Below are 22,936 nucleotides of genomic sequence, written 5' to 3' on the forward strand. Positions count from 1 at the left end.
GGATGCCTCAGTGTCCTCTGAACTGAGTGTCCCAGGGAGGCGTGAGGCTGCTGCTGAGGGGACGCGTGCCTGAGCAAACGTGCAGATGATACAGCCCTACACTCCACACACGCACGCACACACACACGCCCACAAATATGTCCATGCACACACGCTAATGGACGTACATACGGACCCTATGAGGGAGCTGGTGAGGCGTGACTGCGCAGAGAGGACCCCTGAGGCTTTCAGCCCACGCCACGGAACATGGCAGCTTCCCGTTTCCTGTCCCCGCTCCAGGCCCGTCCACACTGGACGCCGTGCCTTCTTCAAACACAACAGCACTGTCCAGCTCTAAGACCTTGTCCTTCATGTGACCTCCACTCCCTCACCCAGCTCACGCCCTTCGAGTTTGGGTTTGGACGTCATTCTTCCTAACAGGGTTGCAACAGCTCCTCTGTGCGAAGTGAGGGTATCGGCCTCCCACGGCTGCTGCAACAGATCACTACACTCTCGGTGGCTTTGGACAACACAATTTATTATCTTACATTCTGCGTGTCTGAAGTCTGAAATCGGTTTCTCTGGGCCTAAAATCAAGGTGTCCACACAGCCACGTTCCTTCTGGAGGCTCAAGGGGAGAATCCATTTGGTGACCTTTTCCAGCTTCCAGAGTCTCCTGCCTCCGTTGGTCCGTGGCCCCTTCCTCCATCCTCCGGGAGCTCTGTGGCATCTTTAATTCCTGCTCTGGTTAGGACTCCTGCTTCTGCGATGCCTCCTTCCCCTTCCTCGGACCCCCTTGCCTCCCTCTCATAAAGACCCTCGTGCTCACATTGGGACCACCGGACAATCCGGGAGCATCTCTGCTCTCCAAATCCTGAAGTCACTGACACCAGTAAGGAACCTGTTTGCCACGCGAGGCAATGTGCAAGGCAGCATGCAAACCGGCTCGTCTCCCACTAGCCCGCAAAATGCTGGATGTCTGACGGTCTAATTTCCATGCCCCCACAGCGACTCTGTAGAACAGAACCTGCTGTACCCTTTGTACTGGCCATGTTTCAGGTGTCTGCAAACTGGACATCTGTCCTGTGTGTGTCCTAGACACGACCTAAGTCACTGCATTGACCTCCAACCTTCCTCACTGACCACCCTCTCCTGAGCAAAATCCTCTTCCTGGGGGTGCCCTTTTCAAACACATACCAGCTGACCCAGTGTCCACACCCAACCGCCTCCTTTACGGGGCTGTCACACTCTGGGCCACTCTCCACGTGCCCTCATCTCCCCAGGGCCAAGGAACGGACAATGGGGTCATCTTCTCCACTACAGACCCCACGGAAATTGTGGAGTCCAGCCAGTGCTAAGCCTGCTGACCCTGCCTTGCTCATTCTTCCTGTAGAAACCACACCCAAAGCTCTTGTGTAGGATTTCCGCTTGTCCCCGTCCCCTGCTGCCTGACCCTGAAGACCTGCTGCGCCCCTCCTCCTGAGGACTATAACAAACTACCTTCTAATAGTCTGATTGCTCTGTGCTCTGACTGTCCCTCACAGTTCCCACGAATACACGGGATTTTTAAATCACCCTACTGCTGAGCTGGGATCACGTTAATCTGTCTGCTTCTGCGAGAGGTTAACTTCCTGACAGAAAGTCATTATGCTCCCCTAATCACACATATTCTTTTTTTTTTTTAAAGATTTTATTTCTTTGACAGACGGAGATCACAAGTAGGCAGAGAAGCAGGCAGAGAGAGAGAGGAAGGGAAACAGGCTCCCCACTGAGCAGAGAGGCCGATGCGGGGCTCGATCCCAGGACCCTGGGATCATGACCTGAGCCGAAGGCAGAGGCTTTAACCCACTGAGCCACCCAGGCGCCCCCATCACACATATTCTAATGGGGATGGGGCATGGGCACCTTGGGGCTGATTCCTGAGAGCCTCCTGCCTTGTGGTGTGCAGACAGCAGATTGCCACGTTTCCCTGGATCCACTCTCTGTCTTCCGTTTCACATCACATGGTGTCCAGATTCCGTGACCGGAAGGTGCCCTCACACCCCTCTCTCCCTGACGCCCCAGGCCTGACTACACACGGTCTTATGGTGGTCTCACGGACCTGTTATTTGAACGGGATCCTCTCCTCCCTTCTTCATGGTCCCTGTTATTTCTCAGTGTCCCTACACACAGATTAGGCTTCTGTTCACAGTTGCCGGCTCGATTTCTTAGCACTGCTGTTGATTGCTACAGGGTCTGTAGACAAGGCAGCCCCGTGCTGCCTCCACAACAAACACTTGGGATCTGCACAACCACGCCCCCGCAGCGGGACCAGCTCTGCCTCCAGAGGCTGTGGGGTGTCCGAGATGACTTGCCAGGAGAGCCCTGAGAGCACTGGGGGTAGGACCTGTTGTGTTTGTACCTGACTTATGGGGTCAGCCCCAAGGACCCCACTGAGATTAAAATGGACTATTACTCTGACAACTGCTAGGGAGTGTGAGTGGCTCATACTGATTGGTTCTTGTGTCTTTAATAATAATAATAAATTTATTATTTACTATATATTTATTATTTGTTACACATCATATATACTTATATATTTTTTATTATTGCTGTGGGAAAGGTAAGAAGCCTGCATGCCTGCTATAGGCCTTGTCTTAAAAGTTTTATTATATATTAAAAGAATGTTTTTGAAAAATTCAATCTAAACTCAGGTAACTTCTTATGGTGCAATTGCTAGTTTACTTTTTTGCAAATATTAACACGTATTTTAAAAGATTCTATTTCTAAGTCATCTCTACACCCAACATTGGGCTCAGACCCCAAGATCAAGAGTCACACAGTTCACAGACTAAGCCAGCCAGGTGCCCCAACATTGACACAGTTTAATCTTCATACAAACCCGGCGGAGCGCGTCTTATTCTTTCCTCCATTCCTCTTGTGCTTGAAGAAACTAGGGATTGATCACTATTTAACCTCCCCAAGGACAGCCAGCCCTAAGTGACAGGCACAGTAGGCTGCGTGTGTCAGCTCCGCTTGAGGACCTCAGGACAGGTCCATCTCACCAGCTGGGAGGGTCTGTCCCGGCTCCAAGAGGGTGGGTGCCTGGCTTTCCAACCCAATTTTAGTTTGTATGGAGCTTTGATTTTACATTTGTACTCAAGGTTTTTTGTACTCAAGGTTAATTTCGAATCGTAGTCAAGGTTCTTCCTCTGACTGCTACCCTATACTCTGTACCTTTGTTTTCTTCATTACGTTATGTATTGAATTTTTTCTTTTTTATGCAGGACACAGTGTCTCTCTCTGTGTCTTTTAGTTGTCAACAGTTAGGGTTCTCCAGATAAACAACCAAAAGATCCTGTTACAAAGAGTGTATATAGGGGTCCCTGGGTGGCTCAGTGGGTTAAAGCCTGTGCCTTCGGCTCAGGTCATGATCTCAGGGTCCTGGGATCAAGCCCCGCATTGGGCTCTCTGCTCAGCGGGGAGCCTGCTTCCTTCTCTCTCTCTGCCTGCCTTTCTGCCTACAGGGGATCTCTGTCAATTAAATAAATAAAATCTTTAAAAAAAAACAAAGAGTGTATATAAACATAAATACATAAATAATACATTTATATATAAAATATATATCATACATAATATAGACATAATATGTATATATAATATACAAATACATTTATATGTATGTATAAGTAATATGTAATATCCAAATGTATTTTTATGTATACTTAAATATATATTTATTGTAGGAATCAGCTCACGGGTTATGGAAGCCAGAAGTCCCACCATCGGCTGCCTGCCACTCAGAGTCCCAGGAGGGCTGGGGGTATAATTCAGCCCCAGTCCGCAGGCCCAAGAACCAGGCGTGATGATGTCCAGAGGAGGAGAGGATGGTGTCCCAGCGCAAGAAGAGAGAGAGAGGGAACCAACCCTCCTTCCCCTGTCTGTCTATCCGGTCCCTCGGCGGAAGGAGGATGCCCAAATGGGAAGGCTGGGCCTCTTCACTTGGGGACTGAAGCAAAGGCTAATCTTTCAGAAACCCGCTCACAGACTCTTCCAGAAGTCATGTTTTCCCAGCTCTCTGGACATCCCTTAGCCCGGTCGGGGTGACCCCTACAAATAGCCTTCGCAGTCAGGATGGCGCAGTTCCTCACAATGTTAGTCTGACTCGTTCGCCTCTGACCTGAGCCAAGCTCTCAGCAAGGGCAGGGTGGCCAGCCTGGCGTCGGGAGAGAGGACTCCTGAGTGCTCTGCCCCATCCAGAGCAGGGACAGCTGACCGGGTGGGACACCTGCTCCAGTGAAAAGACGTCCCGTGAGTCTAGGCAGTGCGGCTGCTGGGGAGCAGACACCGTTTAGGGGAAACTGAAAAACCCACATTTCTTCCATCTTGGGGGCTTGGTGGGAAGAGAAGGAGGGAGAGGGTAGAAAAGCAGACATTGTGGACTAGTCGTTCCTTCTTGACCCTGCAACACCGTCAACCACAGAAGTCAAGGCTCAGGACAAGGGTGCAGGGACTTTCCCACAGGACGAATGTCCCTCACGCTCCACGGCCCCTAAGCGCCACCTGGAGGCCGAGCTATGGTTAGCACTCCCGGTGGCTTAGCGTGGTCAGGCAGAAAGGGAGGGTCCACCTTGCCCTGGGACTCCCCCCAGTTCTCCTGAGGTGTGCCCAGGGCAGGAACACCAGGAGGCCCCAGTAGACCCGTCATGGTGGGAAGAGAGATCCCACCTGGGCCAGGATGCATGGGACAGGAGCGGGTGTCCAGACACATCCACTGAATCCCTGGGACAAAGGGGACACTGAGATGACCAGAAGGGCCCCCAGGTCCCCAGGGAGCACAGGAAGGCTGGGCCCTGTGACCCGGGGGCACAGACATCAGCTGAACCTCCAGGGTTTGTGGGGGAGCAAATCCCACGGACCAGCCCCCCCACTACCCCACCCCCACCCCCCACCCCAGGGACCAGGGTCTGGAGCAGCTCCCTCAGCACCCTCCTGCTGGTCCCTGGGACAAGGGTGCAGGGACTTTCCCACAGAACGAATGTCCCTCGCGCTCACGGCCCCTGAGCGCCACCTGGAGGCCGAGCTACATTTAGCACTCCTGGTGGCTTAGTGTGGGGAGGCAGAGAGGGCGGCTCCACCTTGCCCTGGGACACCATCCTGGGAAAGAGCGTGGAGATGGTCAAAAGATGCAGGAGTGTTTGCAGCGATCGGGAGGGACTGTACGTGTGTGTGTAAATGTGTGTGTGGGTGTGTGTGGGTGTACGTGTGTCCACCCTTAAGAGGGGGCAGCTCCTGAGTGAGACCAGGTCACTGACAGACATAGACATTTTATTTCTTTTGCTGAACCCCACTGCATCTTGGTCACACACACGCACACACACACACACCCTAACACACACCCCTGATGTCACGTTCAGTTACACGCGTGCTCTGTAACTTCTTCGGGTTCGAATTTCCTAATGAATGGCTTCTAACATTTCTTCGAGAAATAATGCAGCATCTGTTTCTGGAGTGCTTTTGCATCCGTAGACTTCAGGGCTTTTGGTTAGCTCTGTGATTTTCTTTTTTAAAGATCTTATTTTTAAGTAATCTTCAAGCTATCCTGGGACTTGAACTACGACCCTAAGATCAATAGTCACGTGCCCTACTGACTGAGCCAGCCAGGTGCCCAGAATGGGATGTTTGACAGCATGAAAGTCCTCTCTCCCTGCTTCCTCCAGCCCCACAGCCCCGTCAGTGCCCCCTAAAGGGAGAGCCTGACCCGACCAGCTGGGAGGCAGGGGTGAGTGCGCAGAGAACAGCCCAGAGTTGCAGGATGCAGGGGGGCGCAGAGACAGGAGTATCAAGTCTGAGCAGAGCACCACCTGTCCCGGAGAGCATGAGGGATACCGCCTGAGTGTTCTCCCAAGGCGCCACCTGCCTCTCTGTGCGCCCCCCTCTCCGCCCAGAATAACGCGAAGTCATCACAGAATTTCACGATTCCCCTTTTGCATCTGGGGAACGTATAGCTTGAAAACAGTCAGCCCCGTAGGACCAAAAGCTAGCCAGAAACGTCCGGTTTCTGTGCTCCACACTATCTGTCTGTGGCTGTCTCTGTAACTATGTATCTTTCTCCTTGTCTGTCTGGTATCTGTGCATAACTATGTGTATCTATCATCTCTTAGTGTAACTTTGTATCCAGCCTGTATCTACTTATACCCCCCGAGGGATGCGTCTGCCATTATCCCCAGTCCCCTCCTGTCTGTGTGTGTGTGTGTCTACCCACTCACCACCTGCAACCCAGAGAGTCTGTATCTGTGTCCAGTCCACGTGTATATGCATGTATGTGTGTATGTACTGTCTGTGCACTTTATCCCGTACCATCTACCTCTATCTCTCCCTCCCTCTCCTCTCTCCGTCTGGCTCTGTAATCACCAGCTAGTACTAGGTAGGTTCCATTTGGACACGGTTCAGCCTGGCTATGTAGTATCTCACTGGAAATGCCTTCCAGAAATCGAAGGTCTCTCTGTGATCCAATAGAGGAAGGGAGAGCTGGGCCTGTGCCCCCCTCCCTCACTTCCTTCCTATGAGGCCACAGACACGAGCCAGCGGAGTCCTTCTTGCTCACTACCTGACCTCAAGGCCCTGTCCTGCCACCCCAGGATGAGAACAATGCAGACCAGACCTGCGGCTCCCCCAGGAGGACTCTCCCTGCAGGCCCTGCCGCGCTGTGCTGGGGCCTAACCCCATCGTGCAGGGACCACAGCCTCTGACGTGCATCCCAGACGTTGGGACGGGTCAGATGGGAGCAAGGCCAGAGCAGGTGCCTGGCTGGGAGTCACCTGGGCATGGTCTGGAACAGCTACAGGGGAGGGAAGCCCTCTCAGGGCGTTCCTGTTGACTGAGGGTGGACTGGGGACTGGCAGCACACGGACACCCCCTTCCCCCAGGAAGGGCCCCATGTGGCCAGCATGTTTCTCATGGGGGCTTCTCTTGCAGCGCTCTGCCTGGGCCCCGTGAACCACACGCAGGAGGGTGAGTCCTGTGCACACGCTTCCTGATCCCCTCCCCCGGGGCAGCCCTGGATGGAGTCGGGTTCCTTCTGGGAGGGTCCCGAACCCCAAGGTACACAGATGCACGCTCTCCTCAGTCCTCCCTTCACAGCTGCAAATCCCTGAAGGCCTCAAGTCCAGCAGAGCCCTCAGATGCGGATTCTCACCCGCTTGACCAATCCCTTGCCTCCCCTCTCCCCGCTCTCTGAGCGCCATCGGCCAGCACCAGAGAACACAGTCATCCTTGATTCTCTCTGAGCTTGTCCCACGTTCAGCCCCTCAGATCCTGTGGGTCCTGCCCGCATGTCTTAGGTCACCCCGCACCTCCCGTGGGCTCCGTCCATGCCAGACTCCGCTGTCCTCATAGTCCTCCCGTCCCCACCATCCCTGCCATCCCCACCTCCCTGGCAGCGTGGGCCCCCCCCCGGGGCTGCTGCACGTCTCTGGTCTCCTCCTGCAGGCTCTCCTGTCCTCCACTCTCTCCCTGCAGGTGGATTTAGAAAACACACGCACGATGGTTTTACCTCCCAGCCTGCCCCCTTCAAGAGCTGAACCAGGGCCCATGGGATCCTGGAACAGTCTTTCATCTGGCCCCATCTATCTCTAGCCACACCTGCCCTGCTCTGTCCGACTCTCTTATCTCGACACTCGGTTCTCTTTCTGTGTCTCAGACACGCCACACCCTGCAGCAAGACCCACGCCCATGCGGGGTCTCCACCTCCAGCACCAGACCCCCTTTCCTACTTGGGGAGGTAATTCCTGCTCCTCTCTCAGGAATCCTGTCCTCATCTGACATCAAGGAAGGGTCTCTGTATAGTGCAGGGATCTTGTCATGGGTCTATGCGGCGTCAAGGCCTTTCTTCTCACACCATGTCATCTCCCCAAGCTGCTGTACCTGACAGAGAGCATCTTGGCAGTCCGTTTCTCTCTCACAGAAATGCATTCTCTGTGCAGTCTGGCCGGCAGTCTCGTGGTGGCCCCAGCAGGTCACCAGGCCTGCAGGCTCCCTTCCCTGCTTCACGGCATCAGTGCACGGCCACTAGCACTATTGTCACCTCTTGAGCAGGAGGGCTGCCAGAGCTCCAGCCATGGCACATGCTTGCAGAGTGGAAGGCGGAGATAAGGAAAAGGCTTAACTGCCACCCTTTAAGCTGCTGTCCCGGGAATCCCACCAATGAGGCTCCCCCATGTCATTTCACAGACATGGTCACAGGCCTGCACGGAGCAGATCTGGGATTCCAGGGGTTGTCTTTTGTACCCGAGGCTAGCCAGCGATGCTCTGCTTCACAAGGATGGAGAGCCCAGACGTTGTAGGGCAGGAGCCGTCTGCATGACTTCCCTCCCACCTCACAGGGAAGGACAGGTTATTTCCTCAGAACGGACCCCGAGAGTCCACTCTTCTTCCCTCCCAGGGGTCCTGCCCAGACCCTCCATCTGGGCAGAGCCAGGCCCTGTGATCCCCCGGGGGCAGCCCGTGACCATCGTGTGCCAGGGACCTGCTGGGGTTGAGATCTTCCACCTGGAGAAGGAGGGAAGACGCTCATATCAATGTGTGAGGAACCCACTGCCCGAGACCCAGGCCAGATTCCCCATCCCCACGGCGAGTGAAGACGCTGCTGGGCTCTATCGTCGAATCTATTATAAGGGTGTCAGCTGGTCTGAACACAGCCAGCAACTGCACATGGAGGTGACAGGCAAGTGGAGGTGACAGTGCTGGGCCCTCAGGTTCGCCCTGAGCTCCCTGGACCCTGCCACCTACTGTACCCTCTGCTCCCAGGCTCCCCTGCCCTCCTGCTCCACCCCTGCCAAGCCCTCTGCTTCGTCTCTCCCTCTGCACATACGTCCCTCTGGCTTCCACCCAGCGTAGGTCCAGAGCCCTGGTCTCATCTGTACCCCATGGATGGTCCGGGGAGGGCACGGAGCTGGCCCTGGGGGCTGGCTGGGGAGTGGGCTTCTGGAGACTGGGTGTGCAACAGGCTCCTTTTAAGAGACCATGTGCCTGGGGCACCTGGGTGGCTCAGTGGGTTAAAGCCTCTGCCTTCATCTCGGGTCATGATCCTGGGGTCCTGGGATCAAGCCCTGAATCGGGATCTCTGCTCAGCAGGGAGCCTGCTTCCCTCTTTCTCTGCCTGCCTCTCTGCCTACTTATGATCTCTGTCTGTCAAATAAATAAATAAAATCTTAAAAAAAAAAAAAAGAAAAGAGACCATGTGTCTTTTCACTCAGGATGGTATGAAGCTGTCCTTTCCATGCGGCCAGGGTCTGAGGGGCCCTGTCCCGGGGTCCATCCTCCACTGGGCAAGTCACATGGTCCACAGGATTCCTGACCACACCGGGGAGTGGTTTGCGGTGTGCTTGGAATGGGCTATCCCTGCCCCTCTGTGTGGTCAACTCTGGTGACATGCCGGAGTCAGGGTGCCCTGGGGACAGTTGGACCCCCCCCCAAGAGGAGGGAGGGTTGGGGATGGAGGCAAGGAAGGGAGCCCTTCCTTAAAGCTCTGTGTTTTTTCTCCTGTTTCTCTTCATTCTGCTGTGACTCCCACATCCCGTGGGTCAGATGCAGTGTCCAGGGGGTGGCCCCAGGATCCAGACCTGGGAGTATCCCCCTAGTTTATCCTGGGCCTCTGATGCACCCACCACTGACCTGGGGAGAATATGGGTGGCACGGTGGCCCTGCCAGGTGAGGTCAGTGTCCAGGGCCCCCAACCCTGTGACCAGGTGAGGTGGCTCCAGCTCCACCGTGTTCATCTGTGGATGGGGACTAGCTGCTTTGTACAGCCCCTCGGCTGAGTCAAAGCAGAGAACATGCCCTCCCATGCCCTCACGTCTCCCTGTCCCCCCTTCCCTGGTGTCTAGTGGTCTCAGGAGCAAGGGACACATGGAGAGAAAGAGACTAGATGGTGGGTGCTCTGGGAGGTGGGGGCTGGGCTGACGGGACAGACAGTCCCAGGAACTCAGGCTCTGCAATTCTGCCCGTGCACAGGAGCCCTGCAGACCTCGGCTCTCCCCACGCTGAGCCCTCCTGGGCTGGGGTGTCCATCCACCTGAGGCTCTGCGGGGAGTGGGCGGTGGGGTCCCTCAGCCCTGCCCTGTTTGCAGGCAGCCTGGGTCTGGGTGGGGCAGGGAGGACTTCCCCCAGGTGCAGGGGCTCCCGCGTCCTCCCAGCTCCCACACTAACAGTGGGGAGGGGACTCGGGCACTGGGGAGGCGTGTCCTCCTGACAGGGACATGCACAGCTCCTCCTCTTTGGCGGGAAGAAATGAGGTAATGACCCTGAAAGCCCCCCAGTCCCCAGAGAAGGCAGCCCCAGACTCAGGTGTTGACCACCCATCCCTACTGCTCACAGGGAGGGGATCTACCATCCCCACTGGGTCCACAGACCTGGCCTTAAGCCCACGCATCAGGGAGTGAAAGTGAAGGCTGATATTAGTCTCAAGGGGAAAGTTCAAGTGCACCAGGTCTGTCCTGTCCCTCCCCCAATGTGTGGAGCCCCAGGAGAAGGGGTCTTCCAGGGAGAGACCCAGAGAGGGCATCGGGGAGAGAGCGATGGGGTGGTGTGGGGGGGGCTACATCAATGCACAGGTGCAGGTGGGGAGGCCTCTCAAACACAGTCACCTCTGTAAGACCACAGTGACCTAAACACACGCTTCCCACACCCTGAAGGGTCTGTGTGGTCAACTCTGGTGACAACTCTGTGACATGCCGGAGTCAGGGTGCCCTGGGGACAGTCGGACCCCCTATGAGGAGGGAGGGCTGGGGATGGAGGCAAGGAAGGGAGCCCTTCCTTAAAGCCCTGTGTTTTTTCTCCTGTTTCTTTTCATTCTGCTGTGACTCCCACATACCGTGGGTCAGATGCAGTGTCCAGGGGGTGGCCCCAGGATCCAGACCTGGGAGTATCTCCCTGGCTAGTGTGGGCAGTGCTGGTGTGGACCTCTGCTCTGGGCCCTCAGGTCCACCCCGAGCTCCCTGGACCCTGCCACCTGCCTGTCACCTCCAGGTGCAGTTGCTGGCTGTGTTCAGACCAGCTGACACCCTTATAATAGATTCGACGATAGAGCCCAGCAGCGTCTTCACTCGCCGTGGGGATGGGGAATCTGGCCTGGGTCTCGGGCAGCGGGTTCCTCACACATTGATATGAGCGTCTTCCCTCCTTCTCCAGGTGGAAGATCTCAACCCCAGCAGGTCCCTGGCACACGATGGTCACGGGCTGCCCCCGGGGGATCACAGGGCCTGGCTCTGCCCAGATGGAGGGTCTGGGCAGGACCCCTGGGAGGGAAGAAGAGCGGGCTCTCGGGGTCCGTTCTGAGGAAATAACCTGTCCTTCCCTGTGAGGTGGGAGGGAAGTCATGCAGACGGCTCCTGCCCTACAACGTCTGGGCTCTCCATCCTTGTGAAGCAGAGCAGGACCGGTGTGGGTCCTGGGTGCTACACGCTTTAGGGGCACAGGTCCTGGGCGGCCGACCCTTTAAGGGCAACAAGGATCGTGGGTCCCCCTTCCTTTCAAATACAGGGGTCACAGGTCATGCATTCCTTAGGGGAATGTGGAGAGTGGATTGCACACCCTTGGGAATGTGGAGAGTGGTTCATGCACCCTTTATGGTACGCGCATCGCAGGACGCCCATGCTTAGGAGGATATAGATCATGGGTCGTGCATCCTGTGAGGGGATGAAGCCCTAGCCTGAGGAGGTGACTCCTGAGAGGAGCTGCGGGAGAGCAGTGGGCAGAGTCCCCACTTCATCCCTCTGATTGCCCCCAGTCCCCACAGAGCCAGGCCCCCTAGCTCAGGGCTGCAATGAGGGGCACTCCCCAAACAGCAAAGTCACCTGGGAATGTGCCTGGAAAGTGTTGGGTGGGGTCAGGCCCTGGCACCAAGGAGGGAAGGAGCTCCTGTCTCAGTGTCCTGGGCTGGGCTGGGTCTCATCCACCTGTGAGTGACTCTCCCATCCTTGTGCTTCCAGCCCCTGCTTCCCGGAACTACACGGTGGGGAACTGTGTGTGCATGAGCCTGGCTGGTGTGGTCTTGCTGCTCCTGGTGGTGATTCTGGCAGAAGCTTGGCACGGCCAGAGCAGGTCCCAATGCGGACGGAGACAAGAGGGTGCCCAGCAGAGTCTAGACTCCAGGGTCCCAGGGGGGAAATCCTAAGGGCTCTGAGGCTCAAGCTGGACCCCAAGGAGACCCGGTGCCCCCCTTCTGCTATGCTGGGCTGTGCAGGGGTGCAGAGGCGATGGGCCCTGCCTCTCCACCATTTGTCAGTCTGCGTGTCCCAGCTTTGCCTCCAGGCCTGATACCCATAATCTGACCATCCATCCAGCTCCCCTGCTTCCTGGGCGCCCCTCCTCTCGGGGTTCTCCGGCAGGCTCCCTGTCCCTCCAGCCCCTGCGTCCCTCTTCCTCTCCCTCCTCCTCCCACACAATTCAGAGGCTCAGTGGGGCTCAGTTCAGGCCACTCCTCAGTGCTCACACCTCTCACTTTGGTGATGTCAGCATCTGGGGGCTTCCCCTTCACATTTCAGTGGAGAACTCCACAGTGGAGATGCCCTCCTCCCCCTCCCTTCTCCTGGAGCCCTGAATCCTGGTTGCCTTCTGGGAACCAGGAACCTGCCACTCCAGGCTGCAGCCACTCACAGCACCTGTCAGCTGCCTTACTCAGGAGGCCCCCAACTCTACCCTCCCTGCGTCCCCACACATCCCGTTTCTCCTCTTTCCAGATGGTCTCTGCCTTGTTCCCTCTCCCGCTGGCTCCTGGGCCCCACAGTGTTAGATCTGGAGCCCAGGGAAGGAAATGCCAATCAAAACCATGCTGACCTAGCCCCGCACACTCATTAAGATGGTTTTATAGATTTAAACCTGTTTACGGGAAGGTCACAAGTGTTGGGAGGAAGTGGAGATATTTGGAACTGCTGAGCACTGGCAAGGGGGTGGGTGTAAGACGGTGTGTCATTTCCTCAGAAAATAAACAGAATTGCCCTGTGACCTAGCAGTCCCAGGGCTAGGGGCGCAGGCGGTGGAAACGGAGCCAGGGACCGGAAGCTGTGTGCACTCAGGTCCAGACCGGCACTGCCCACACTGGCCAGGGCAGCCGCAGGTTCCTGAGCTGTGCAAGACAGCAGCCAGCATTGGGCACCGAGCAAGGACTCCAACAGCCATTGTGGGCTTCGAAGACAGAGGAAGGGGCCTGGCGTCCAGGAAGGGGTGGGGCCCTGCAGACACACTCCTGTGAACCCCATGGGACCATGACAGACCTGGGACCTCTGGATGGAATAGCATAATAAACCTGAGGCTGTCGCCCCCAGTCTGTGCCCCTTTGTTGTAGCAGACATGGAACCTCGGACCCCTGGTGTCCGACACTGTACTCAGTCGGCTCCCAGCCTTCTGGAAATGGATTCGGGCACCGACCTTTCCTTGTCAGCGCCCTGACCTCACCCCCGGATGTGTCATCCCAAACTTAGGAGCACCCATGCCCAAAGCCCAGCCTGGCCACTTCTTGGAGTCCTGGGCTTGGTGTCCTGGTGTTCCAGTGGCAGGTGGGGCTACGCAGAGCTGGGACCCATATCCCTGACCTTTCCAACCCCTGCTCCTGAGAAATTCACGCAATATTTTCCCAACTTACCCTGTGGCTCCAGTGTTGGTGGGATGTAATGTAATGTCTTTAATTTTATTTGTGTATATTCACATCAGAGTGTGCTTTCCCGTGTCTTACGTGTAACTGTGTGTGGACTGCCTAGAACATTCATAGGTTTCAAACGCTGAAACTCCCTGAAATGGTGGGTTCAGAGATGATCCACCTTGTCCGTCCATTTCACACACACACACACACACACCCACACACTGCAGGTGCGATTTTGGTCCGATTCTGCTTTTCAGAATGAACAAGTAATCCATGGAAAATTAAGTCAGAAGACAAGTCGTGTTACTTTCAGAAGGAAGTTATCCCATTAGAGTGAAGACTGTGTACCCCACGTTCAGAGGTCCTGCTGCTCTGGTAAGAAGTTGCTGCAAACATCGTGCTGGAAACAGTGCGCATTCCCCACCCACGGGGTTCTCTGGCCCAGGGGTCTGGCGCAGTCCTGTGGGCTGCATGAGTGCTGAGCTGGGCTGCATTCCTTCCAGTGGCTACAGGCACTAAACAAAACACTCATGAACATCAAAAGGATCAAAGAAAAAAATCGTAACAGAAACAAAAACAAAACAAATGAAATGGAAACACACATACCAAAACCTACGTATGGGTTGCAGTGAAAGCCTTTCAGAGAGGGAAGTTTGTAGTCATGAATGCATCTGTTAAGAAATTGCAAAGATCTCAACTACACACCCTAACTTTACACCTTGAGGGACAAGGAAAAAAAAGAATACACTAATCCCAAAGTTAGCAGAAGTAATGAAGGAGAGTGGAAATAAATGAAATGGACACCGCCCACCCACCCCCCAAAAAAAGAAAGAAAGAAAAAGAAAAGATCAATGAATCTAAGAGTTGGTTATTTGAAAAGACAAACCAAATTGACAAATATTTACCTAGACCACCTAAGAAGAAAAACAGGAGAAAACGCAAATCAAATCAGAACTGAAAGAAGAAGCATTACAACTGACCCTACAGAAATATGTAGGAGTTTAAAGGACTGCTACCAACAACTCTGCACCCACAGATGAGAAAACCTGGAAGAAATGGATCAACTCCCAGCAACACACAACCTACCACAACTGAATCAGGAGTAAATAGAAAATCTGAACAAACACATAAAAAGCAAGGAGACTGAGTGGGTCATCAAAGACCCACTACCACAGAAAATCCCAGGACACCAGATGGCTTCATTGGCAAATTCTGTTGAATATCCAAAGAAGAATGAATGCCAATCCTTCTCAAACTCTGCCCAAAAAGTGGAAGGGAGGGGGGAACATTCTCAAACTCATTCTTCAAGGCCAGTGTTATCCTGATGCCAAAATCAGATGAAGACACTACATATTATCCTGATACTGATATTCCAAAATCAGAGCAAAACACTATAAAAAATTAAATAGACCAAAGTTTTTAATCTTCTTTAATCTTTAATCTTCATCACTCCATAAAATTTCCCAGACAAGTCATTCTTGCTGGCCTCTTTTTCCTTTCACTGTGTTAATTAGTCTTGAATTTGGATGTCCAAGTATTTTCCTGAGTTTAGGAAGTTCTTGGTTATCATTTCTTTACATAAGATTTCACCCCTTTTCTCTCTCTCTCTCTCTCTCTCTCCCTTTTTTGGAATTCTAATCATTCTTTTCTGTGGTAGATGCTGTCCAGTTTCTTCCATTAATTTTATTCATTAACTGAATTCCTTGAGTCCAGAATTTCTCTTTTGTATTTTTTCTACCTCTTTGTTAAACTTCTCTTTTGGTTCACATGTTGTTGTTCTTTTCTCATAACTCGATGAGTTTCACCAGTGCAGCTATTTTTGAAATCTTGGTCAGCTACATGGCAAAACTCCAAGTCCGAGTTCAGTTACGGGATGGCTGTCCTCATCTCTTGGTGATGACACGTGTCCTTGATATCTTGATTCTTCATGTTCCTTGGAGTTTCCCATGGCTGTTTTAGCATTTGAAGTGGTGGTCACTCCACAAATCTTTAGTGGCTGTCTTCGTGTGGAAGATGTTTTCCACTGGTTCTGCTTGTATCTGACACTTTCTCCAACTTTACACAGGTGCACAAAGTGTGTAAGCTTGTATTTCCTTTCTGGTCCTTGCAATCCACCAGGCTGTTTGCTGGAAACTTTCGTGGTTGTTTTTTTTTTTTTTTTTTTTTTTTTTTGCTACAAGTTTGTGGTTTCTGTCTTGCCCACAGACTCGTTTGTTTTCAGAGCCTGCACAAAGATCTGGCCACAGCCTACAATGAGGTTTTCGCACTTGGGGTGTGGAGAGAGCACCCTTGGGCTGGGGCTGGGGGTGTTGGGGTCAGATCCCCCAACAGCTCAGAGACAGACTTCCTGCTGTGGTCCTGAATGCAGTCAATGGGAACCACATCTGTTTAATCCCTTGGATACTCTTATCTGCCTCTTTCCCCATCTTCTGCTCTCCCCATCTGGAGGTCCTGCTTCAATACTCTCGGTGTCTCCAGCAGACCCGCACAGCTGGGGAGGCCAGGCACCCACTCACTGTTCTCCCATTCCATATTGGCTAGTTCAGCCCTCTCAACTGTGCCCTGGCCAGAGGGGTGACTTGGCAAAGATCCTCTTACCTTCTCAAATGCATCTCCATTTCCTTCATTTACAACAAAGGGTCAAAATACACATGCCATTTCTAAATATGACTGTACCCTAAAACTCAGTGGGTGTCTCTGTAAAATGTTCAATTATGTATCTCTTCAGCTGTTACAGACATCATCCTCACTTCTGTCCTTCTGACACTTAGAACACATCCTCATTCTATTCCCCAACATCGGGAATTTCCACGTCTGGTCCCTTTATGCTGCCTTCTGGAAAATCTCTCAATTCTGAACTCTAGTTTTATAAATGTCTCTTCAGGTTTGTCTTGTCCTTCATGGAATGAGTTTTTTCAATGTGTTGATTTATTGGATTTTTCATCTTTAAAATGTCTTAATTGTTTCAAGAATTGCCTAATCTTCTGTGGCACAATCCATATTCTTGCATAAAAAATTCAATATGTCCTTTCATTTTTTCAGATATTTAAATATGCTTAATTTTTTCTCTTATTTTCCTATTGATTCCATTTCCTTGTGTATGATCATTCTTATTCATCTGTAGCTTATTGTCCGTGCACTTAACCATTGTTAAGATCACTCTCTGATGTCCATTCTTGGTGGACATTCTCCTCTCATACACCTGTTCATACGAGAAGGGATTCTCCCGGGGCTGCTCTGGGAGTCGGGCTGACCACAAGAGATAACTGCAGCTTCTCCTGGTCTGTGGTGTCCATTCTCTCAAACGTCACATCTGCTCAGGCTTGTATTAGGCAGGGATGGGTCCAATGCAAGCCTCAAGCTCATAGTCACTGACAAAAGAGAAAAACTTCAATGAATCTGTTTCACACACACGTAGGGGAGGTGACTCGGAGCTGACCTGAGTCAGTGAGTGGAGAAACCCCTGTTGTTGTCCACAAACACACATTGGGGAGCACTGCAGTTTTTAGCCTTCACCCGCAGTCCTGGCCCCTGCCTGCCTCTGAGGACCCTGGAGTCCCTCTCTGTGTCCACATGGGTGGAAGGTTCTACCAGATGACCTGCTGATGGTCCTGGAAGCTGACAGCTGCTCAGCATTGTTCTCTGTTCTTTCTTGTGGTTCCCTGACTCTCTGGGGAGTTTTCATTTCTCGGTTCCTGCATATGACTGTTTCTACACATTTCAGAAATATGGTCAGTAGCGCTTATTGGTACAAAGCATGTGAGGGGGTCTTGACTGGATGTGAAAAACATCCACCTAGGTTAAGTCTGACCCCATAATCCTTCCATGTACAAAACCCCTCTTATCCCTCTCTGAAAACTAACAGTAATGAGTCCCCTCCCATGAACTGGGAACCACTGACCCCCACAATTACCCTAAGGAGTGGGGTTCAGGACAAGATCCAAACAAGGAAACAGACTTGGAGACAGGATGTTTTTACCCTGGGAAACACAGGCAATGGATAATAGATGAATATTTAGAGAAAGGTTAACTTTTCCTTCAAAAATCAGAGCTCCCACACCACTGAAATAAATGTTCCCTACAGCTTACATATAGGACCCCAGGGTGGAGAGGACGGCTCTGCCCCAGAAACAAGGGGCACTGAGGAGCCAGGAGCATCTCACAGGGATGTTCCCAAGAAGGTTGGGGAGTGTGGACAATGTCACAGGAGAATAGAGAAACCTGTGCAGAAAGAAAGTCTACACTCTGGGGCCAGGAGAGGGGCTGTGCTCCCTTCCATATGTGCCTGTATTTCTCCCCTGGTTTCATTACCACCATGATCTCAACGTGAGCTGATCAGAGAGGACACACCTGTGTCTGTGCTGATTTGAGTTCTAAATGGCAGCAGGAACATGTGTCCACTGTAGCATCTCTGGGGCTTTGGGCCCCAGTCCATGGTGAGGACCCAGGGGGTATGCTGAGGATGAAGGAGACCCAACAGGGGCCCTGGGGGGGAAGGACCTGTCCTAGTCTCCTCACCTGGATGGGGCATCTCAGGAAGCCTCAGGACCCACCCCCTGCACCATCATGGACACCAGAGCAGGGCTCAGGGGAGGGTTTGTTCCCCTTCCTGTTGTCACATCTTGCTGACATGACAACCCTGTGATAGGAAGGACTGGCCTCCACGTGGCCACACCCTATGAGTCTCTCTGTCCTACGGTCACAGTGGTCCCTCTGTCTGCACATCCGGAACCAGAGAGAAGAGACACCATGACACTCACCCTCACAGTCCTGCTCTGTCTTGGTGAGATCTGAGGAGGGGTGAGGACACCCTAGTCTGGGAGGGACTCGCTCCACAACCAGGCCCTGGTCTGTCTGAGACCCCAGGCTCAGGAGGCTCACGGGAGGAGGGGTTCTGCTAGGATTCGGGGCAAACCTCTCACAGGGACTCTCTTCCAGGGCTGAGTGTGGACCCCAGGACCAGAGCACAGACAGGTGAGTCTGTCCCCAGGGGTCTCAGTCCTACCTCCTCACTGTGGACAGGGGTCACCCATCAGGCAGCGGGGGATGGAGAACAGCAGCTCTGGGCTGACCGAGGGGGACGTCTGGGGGTTTGGGGCAGAGCTGGGACCTGGGGGTGGGGAAGGTCTGTGTCCCAGCCTCTGTTTCCTTCCAGGGACCCACCCCAAACCCACCATCTGGGCTGAGCCAGGCTTTGCAATCCCCTGGTGGACATCTGTGACCATCTGGTGTCAGGGTGGCCTGGAGGCCCAGGAGTACCACCTGCATAAAGAGGGAAAGTTAGAGACCTGGGACAGACAGAAGCCATTGGAGCCCAGGGACAAGGCCAAGTTCTTCATCAGATACATGAGAGTTATGCATACAGGAAGATACCGCTGTAACTATCTCAGTCCCAATGGCTGGTCAGAGTTCAGCGAACCCCTGGTGCTGGTGATGACAGGTGGGAGCCCACTCAGGGTCCCAGCCCCAGGCTCTGCCCTCAGGAAGGGGGTGGGCTCTCAGGTGTCTCCTTTTCACAGCCCAGCCTGGGGATAATGTGGGGAATCTGAGCACCATTTAACACCCACCCCCTCCTCCTCTCCTAGGATTACAGAACAAACCCCAGCTCTCAGCCCTGCCCAGTCATGTTGTGACCTCAGGAGGGAATGTGACCCTCCAGTGTGGCTCATGGTTAGGATTTGACAGGTTCGTCCCGATGAAGGAAGGAGAGCACCAACCTTCCTGGACCCTGGTCTCCCAGAGAGCCCCCCGTGGTGGGACCCAGGCCCTGTTCCCTGTGGGTCCCGTGAACACCAGCCTCAGATGGACATTCAGATGCTATGGTTATTACAGCAACACCCCCCAGGTGTGGTCGGACCCCAGTGACCCACTGGAGCTGCTGGCCTCAGGTGAGGAGCCCAGCCCTGTCCCCTCTGTGTTCCTGTGGTCAACCTGACCCTGTCTGGAAGACCCCCAACATAGGATGTGAATGAGGGGCTACAGGGAGGCTCATTCACGGGGGCATCCACCCCTCAGAGGAATGAAAACCACACTGTCCTCCCACACCTGCCCCTCCCCACACGCCCACCACTCAAAGCTCTAGGTGCCTGCAGAAGGGATTTCGGGGCCCTGGGGCAGATACACCAGGAAGGTCTGAGCCTAGAGAGGGTCTCTGTGGGAAGCTCGAGCCCTCCACCCTCCTCTTGTCTCTTTCCCTGGACCCTCTGGGGGCTCCAGGCCCCACCCCCAGGTCCCCACTGCACAGCTGATACGTCACTGGGACCTCTTTCCTCAGAAAGGATACAGACCATCCCGGGGAGTCTGAGAGCCTCCCAGAGGAACAAAGACCCCCTGAGATACTCAGAAGCAACCAGTGTCCCAGGGGCTAAGAGTCCAGCAGAGATGTAGCGGGGAGGCCCCAGGGGCTGAGGCTGGTCGATGACGGTGGGGTGGTCATGGCAGAGGGAGAGGCTAGGCGGAGAGCAGCCAGGCCGAAGGGAGGAGCATGCCACCCTCCCTGTCCTGGGTTGATAATGTACCTGGTGGGGTCCATTGAGGGGCGGGGTCTCAGTGCTCCCTGAGATGGTGATTTGGGGTGGGTCCCTTTCCATCGGGGCCTCAGTTTCTCCATTTGTGACAGGGGAGAATCCTGGCTCAGATCCCGAGGACATGTCCTTTCGGACCTTCCGGGGCTGCTGCCTTAGGACTACAGAATGGGAAGGTGAACAGTGAGGGCTGTAGGATGCAGGGAAGGGCAGGACAGTGATGCTGGCGACAGCCCCAGAGCTCCTCTGTCTGTCCTGCAGTGCTCAGCCTGGCTGCATCCAGACAGCCCTGCTGGAAAGAAATCAGAATCAAGCAGAAGTAAGCAAGGGCTTGACAGTTGGGCTCCATGGGATGTAAATCCCAGATCTGCCGCTTCTGGGCGGTGGGATTTCAGATGAATCCTTTCACCGTGAAACGTGTCCCCTATGGTCTCCCTCATAGGTTTGCTGAGAGGTTTAGGTGAGATCTTGGACATGAGAGCCCTGCATGGGACGGGCCCACTGGGTGTGCGAACCCTCCTGTTCCCTTCCCTCATGTGCTTGCTGAAAACTGCAGCAGGCCCCATGTGCAAGTGTGGGGTCTGCAGGGCAGAGGACCGGTCTTGGCTGGACCTGGGGAGTGAGGAAGGCATGGAGTCCCTCCCACACAGGGACGGTTCTGAGCACCCCAAAACCTCTGACAGTAGCAGACGCATTCAGTTGGGGCACAGGAGAAGGCAGGGCACATGAGGACAACAGAACGGACCATTCCAACCAAGGCAGGAGCCCAGAGCCAGAAGCAGGTGGCCACTAGGGTGGGCATTGTGAGGAGAGCACAGGGAACCCACAGTCCTGGGTTGGAACCCCAGCTCTGCCACTGACTTCCTGGCCTGGTGACCTGGGGCACCGGACTCATCTCTCCGAGCGTTGGTTTCCTTGTCTGTGAAGTGGGTGAAGGTGGGGGTGGCATTTTCTGGTGCGTGATCGTTATGGAGATCAGAGGTGATGATGGCATAGACCCCACCACGGGTCTACATGCAGCAGTTGCCCAGTTAACTGACATCATGGTCCATTCATGGTTTCCCTCGTGTCCAAGGTCATAAGCACCAGAGAAGCTGGATCCCAGCGCCTGTGACCTTCTTCCCGATGCTCCTCCTCCTTCTCCTCTTCCTCCTTGTCTGACGCCAGTGCCAGAAAAAATGCTGCAAGTCAAGTAAGTAGACGATAGGGAGCTCTGGTTTACCTGAGACGTGAGACCCAACTCTGAAGATACAAAGTGGCTTCCTAGAGCACTGCCAAAATATGGCACCAAACAGAAAGAACGGCACAGCCTTGTTCATTGGCTAAATCCATGGGCTGTTTCTCTACCATCCTATCCCTCGGTTCGGCAACATCTGACCTCACCCCTCTTTCAGAGGTGATACATGCAGGCTACTGGGACATCATGTCTCAGTGGGTATTTCTGATACCACATGGGCCCCTCCTTCTTGGTCCCCTCCTTTCAACTGTTGGTTGTCCATTTCTCATAATGGCAATGCTGCCAGGGACAGTTGTACAGTTTGTGCACTGCACAATAGGGATAATGGGATTTAAGACCCTACTGGTGGCTACTGAGCACTGTGCCTCTTATTCACACAAAGGCACTCTGTTGAATGGTCTGTCCGTGAACAGAGATCCTCAGCCTGGCTTTTGCTCTGTTTACTCTCTTCCCTCTGGTTGTGCGGATTTAGATGTAATGGAACTACACAATCATGTGCCTTGAGTGTAATGATGTGTCATTTGTCTCCTAGTCCCGCAGGAAGCTCACCCGAACATTGTGTTGACCTCACTATGAGACAACTCCCTATTTGATGTTGTCACGTTTATTTAATCCCAGGTACAGCTGGACCATCTCCAGGCTCATAATTCCACAATTATTTCCAGCCTCAGATATCCAAGCTCCTGTGAGCCATCTCTGCTTGTCGGCCCAGTGGGCCTTTCAATGTCCCATGCGCCAAGTGTCCAATCTCCCCAGAAGAGTTTTCTTACCCTCGATATTTAGTACTTCCCCAAGTCCATCTAGAGACACTTTGTTCATCACAGCTCGGAGGGGGTTGCCAATGGCCTCTAGGGGCCAGGTGTGCTGCCACACATCCCACGACAGGTAGGACAGCATCCCCACCCGGGGCAAAGAGGGACTGGCCAGCTGTGCCGACGCTCGGGGTGGAGGAGCTGTTGTAACAGAAGCAGGCTCTCCCCTGTCCCCTCCACTGTACTTACCCTTCCCCCAAATCATGGCTTCCTTGTTTGTGGGCGGCTCCCACCCCACAGCCATGAATTCCTTGAGCACAGGGTGCTGATCTGTCCTCTTCTTGGCCGCCTGGCAAGTGCCCTGTCTCTATTCGTCTGTCTATGAGCATATGGATGCAGGCTAAAGGGTTTGAACCAAATCCTACAGACTGAGTTTCCCCCAACCTTAGTTCATTTATTCATTCAGGGAGGTGACAAATCCTTATGGGGAATCTATGTTTGGCAAGGCTCTGTCTTAGACTGGGTGATAGAAACACAATCAAACCATGTCCCAACCGGGAATCCATCCAAGTGATCATTTAGGTCTTAAAATCGACCTTGGCTTCCGGGTGGACTTGTAAGTGAAGAGGGTCAAGGTGGAGGTCAGCCGCCCTCCTTGTCTCCCCCAGCAGAGCCCTGACAGTGAGTCCACTGGGGTGACTGTGTCCCAGGGGGAACCACTCAGCCTTCAAGGGGGAGCGGCCCCTCTTCCTTCCCTGTGTCGGACGGACTGCTGGACACAATGGACAGTAAGGGGAACAGGATGGTCAAGTGGGTCCTTGCTGCT

General features: G+C 53.8%; 1 protein-coding gene across 1 annotated transcript; it reads left to right on the forward strand.

Moving 5' to 3' along the window:
- Positions 1-18,346: 18,346 nt before the first annotated feature.
- Positions 18,347-21,351, forward strand: LOC116861839 (leukocyte immunoglobulin-like receptor subfamily A member 6). The gene is made up of 5 exons (XM_032848710.1): positions 18,347-18,380; positions 18,536-18,571; positions 18,753-19,037; positions 19,183-19,282; positions 21,289-21,351. The coding sequence occupies exons 1-5, from the start codon at positions 18,347-18,349 to the stop codon at positions 21,326-21,328; spliced, it is 495 nt and encodes a 164-aa protein (XP_032704601.1). The 3' UTR covers positions 21,329-21,351.
- The last annotated feature ends 1,585 nt before the right edge of the window (positions 21,352-22,936 follow it).

This window comes from Lontra canadensis, unplaced genomic scaffold, assembly GCF_010015895.1.
Source record: "Lontra canadensis isolate GAN:19392208 unplaced genomic scaffold, GSC_riverotter_1.0 scaffold206, whole genome shotgun sequence".
NCBI lineage: Eukaryota > Metazoa > Chordata > Mammalia > Carnivora > Mustelidae > Lontra > Lontra canadensis.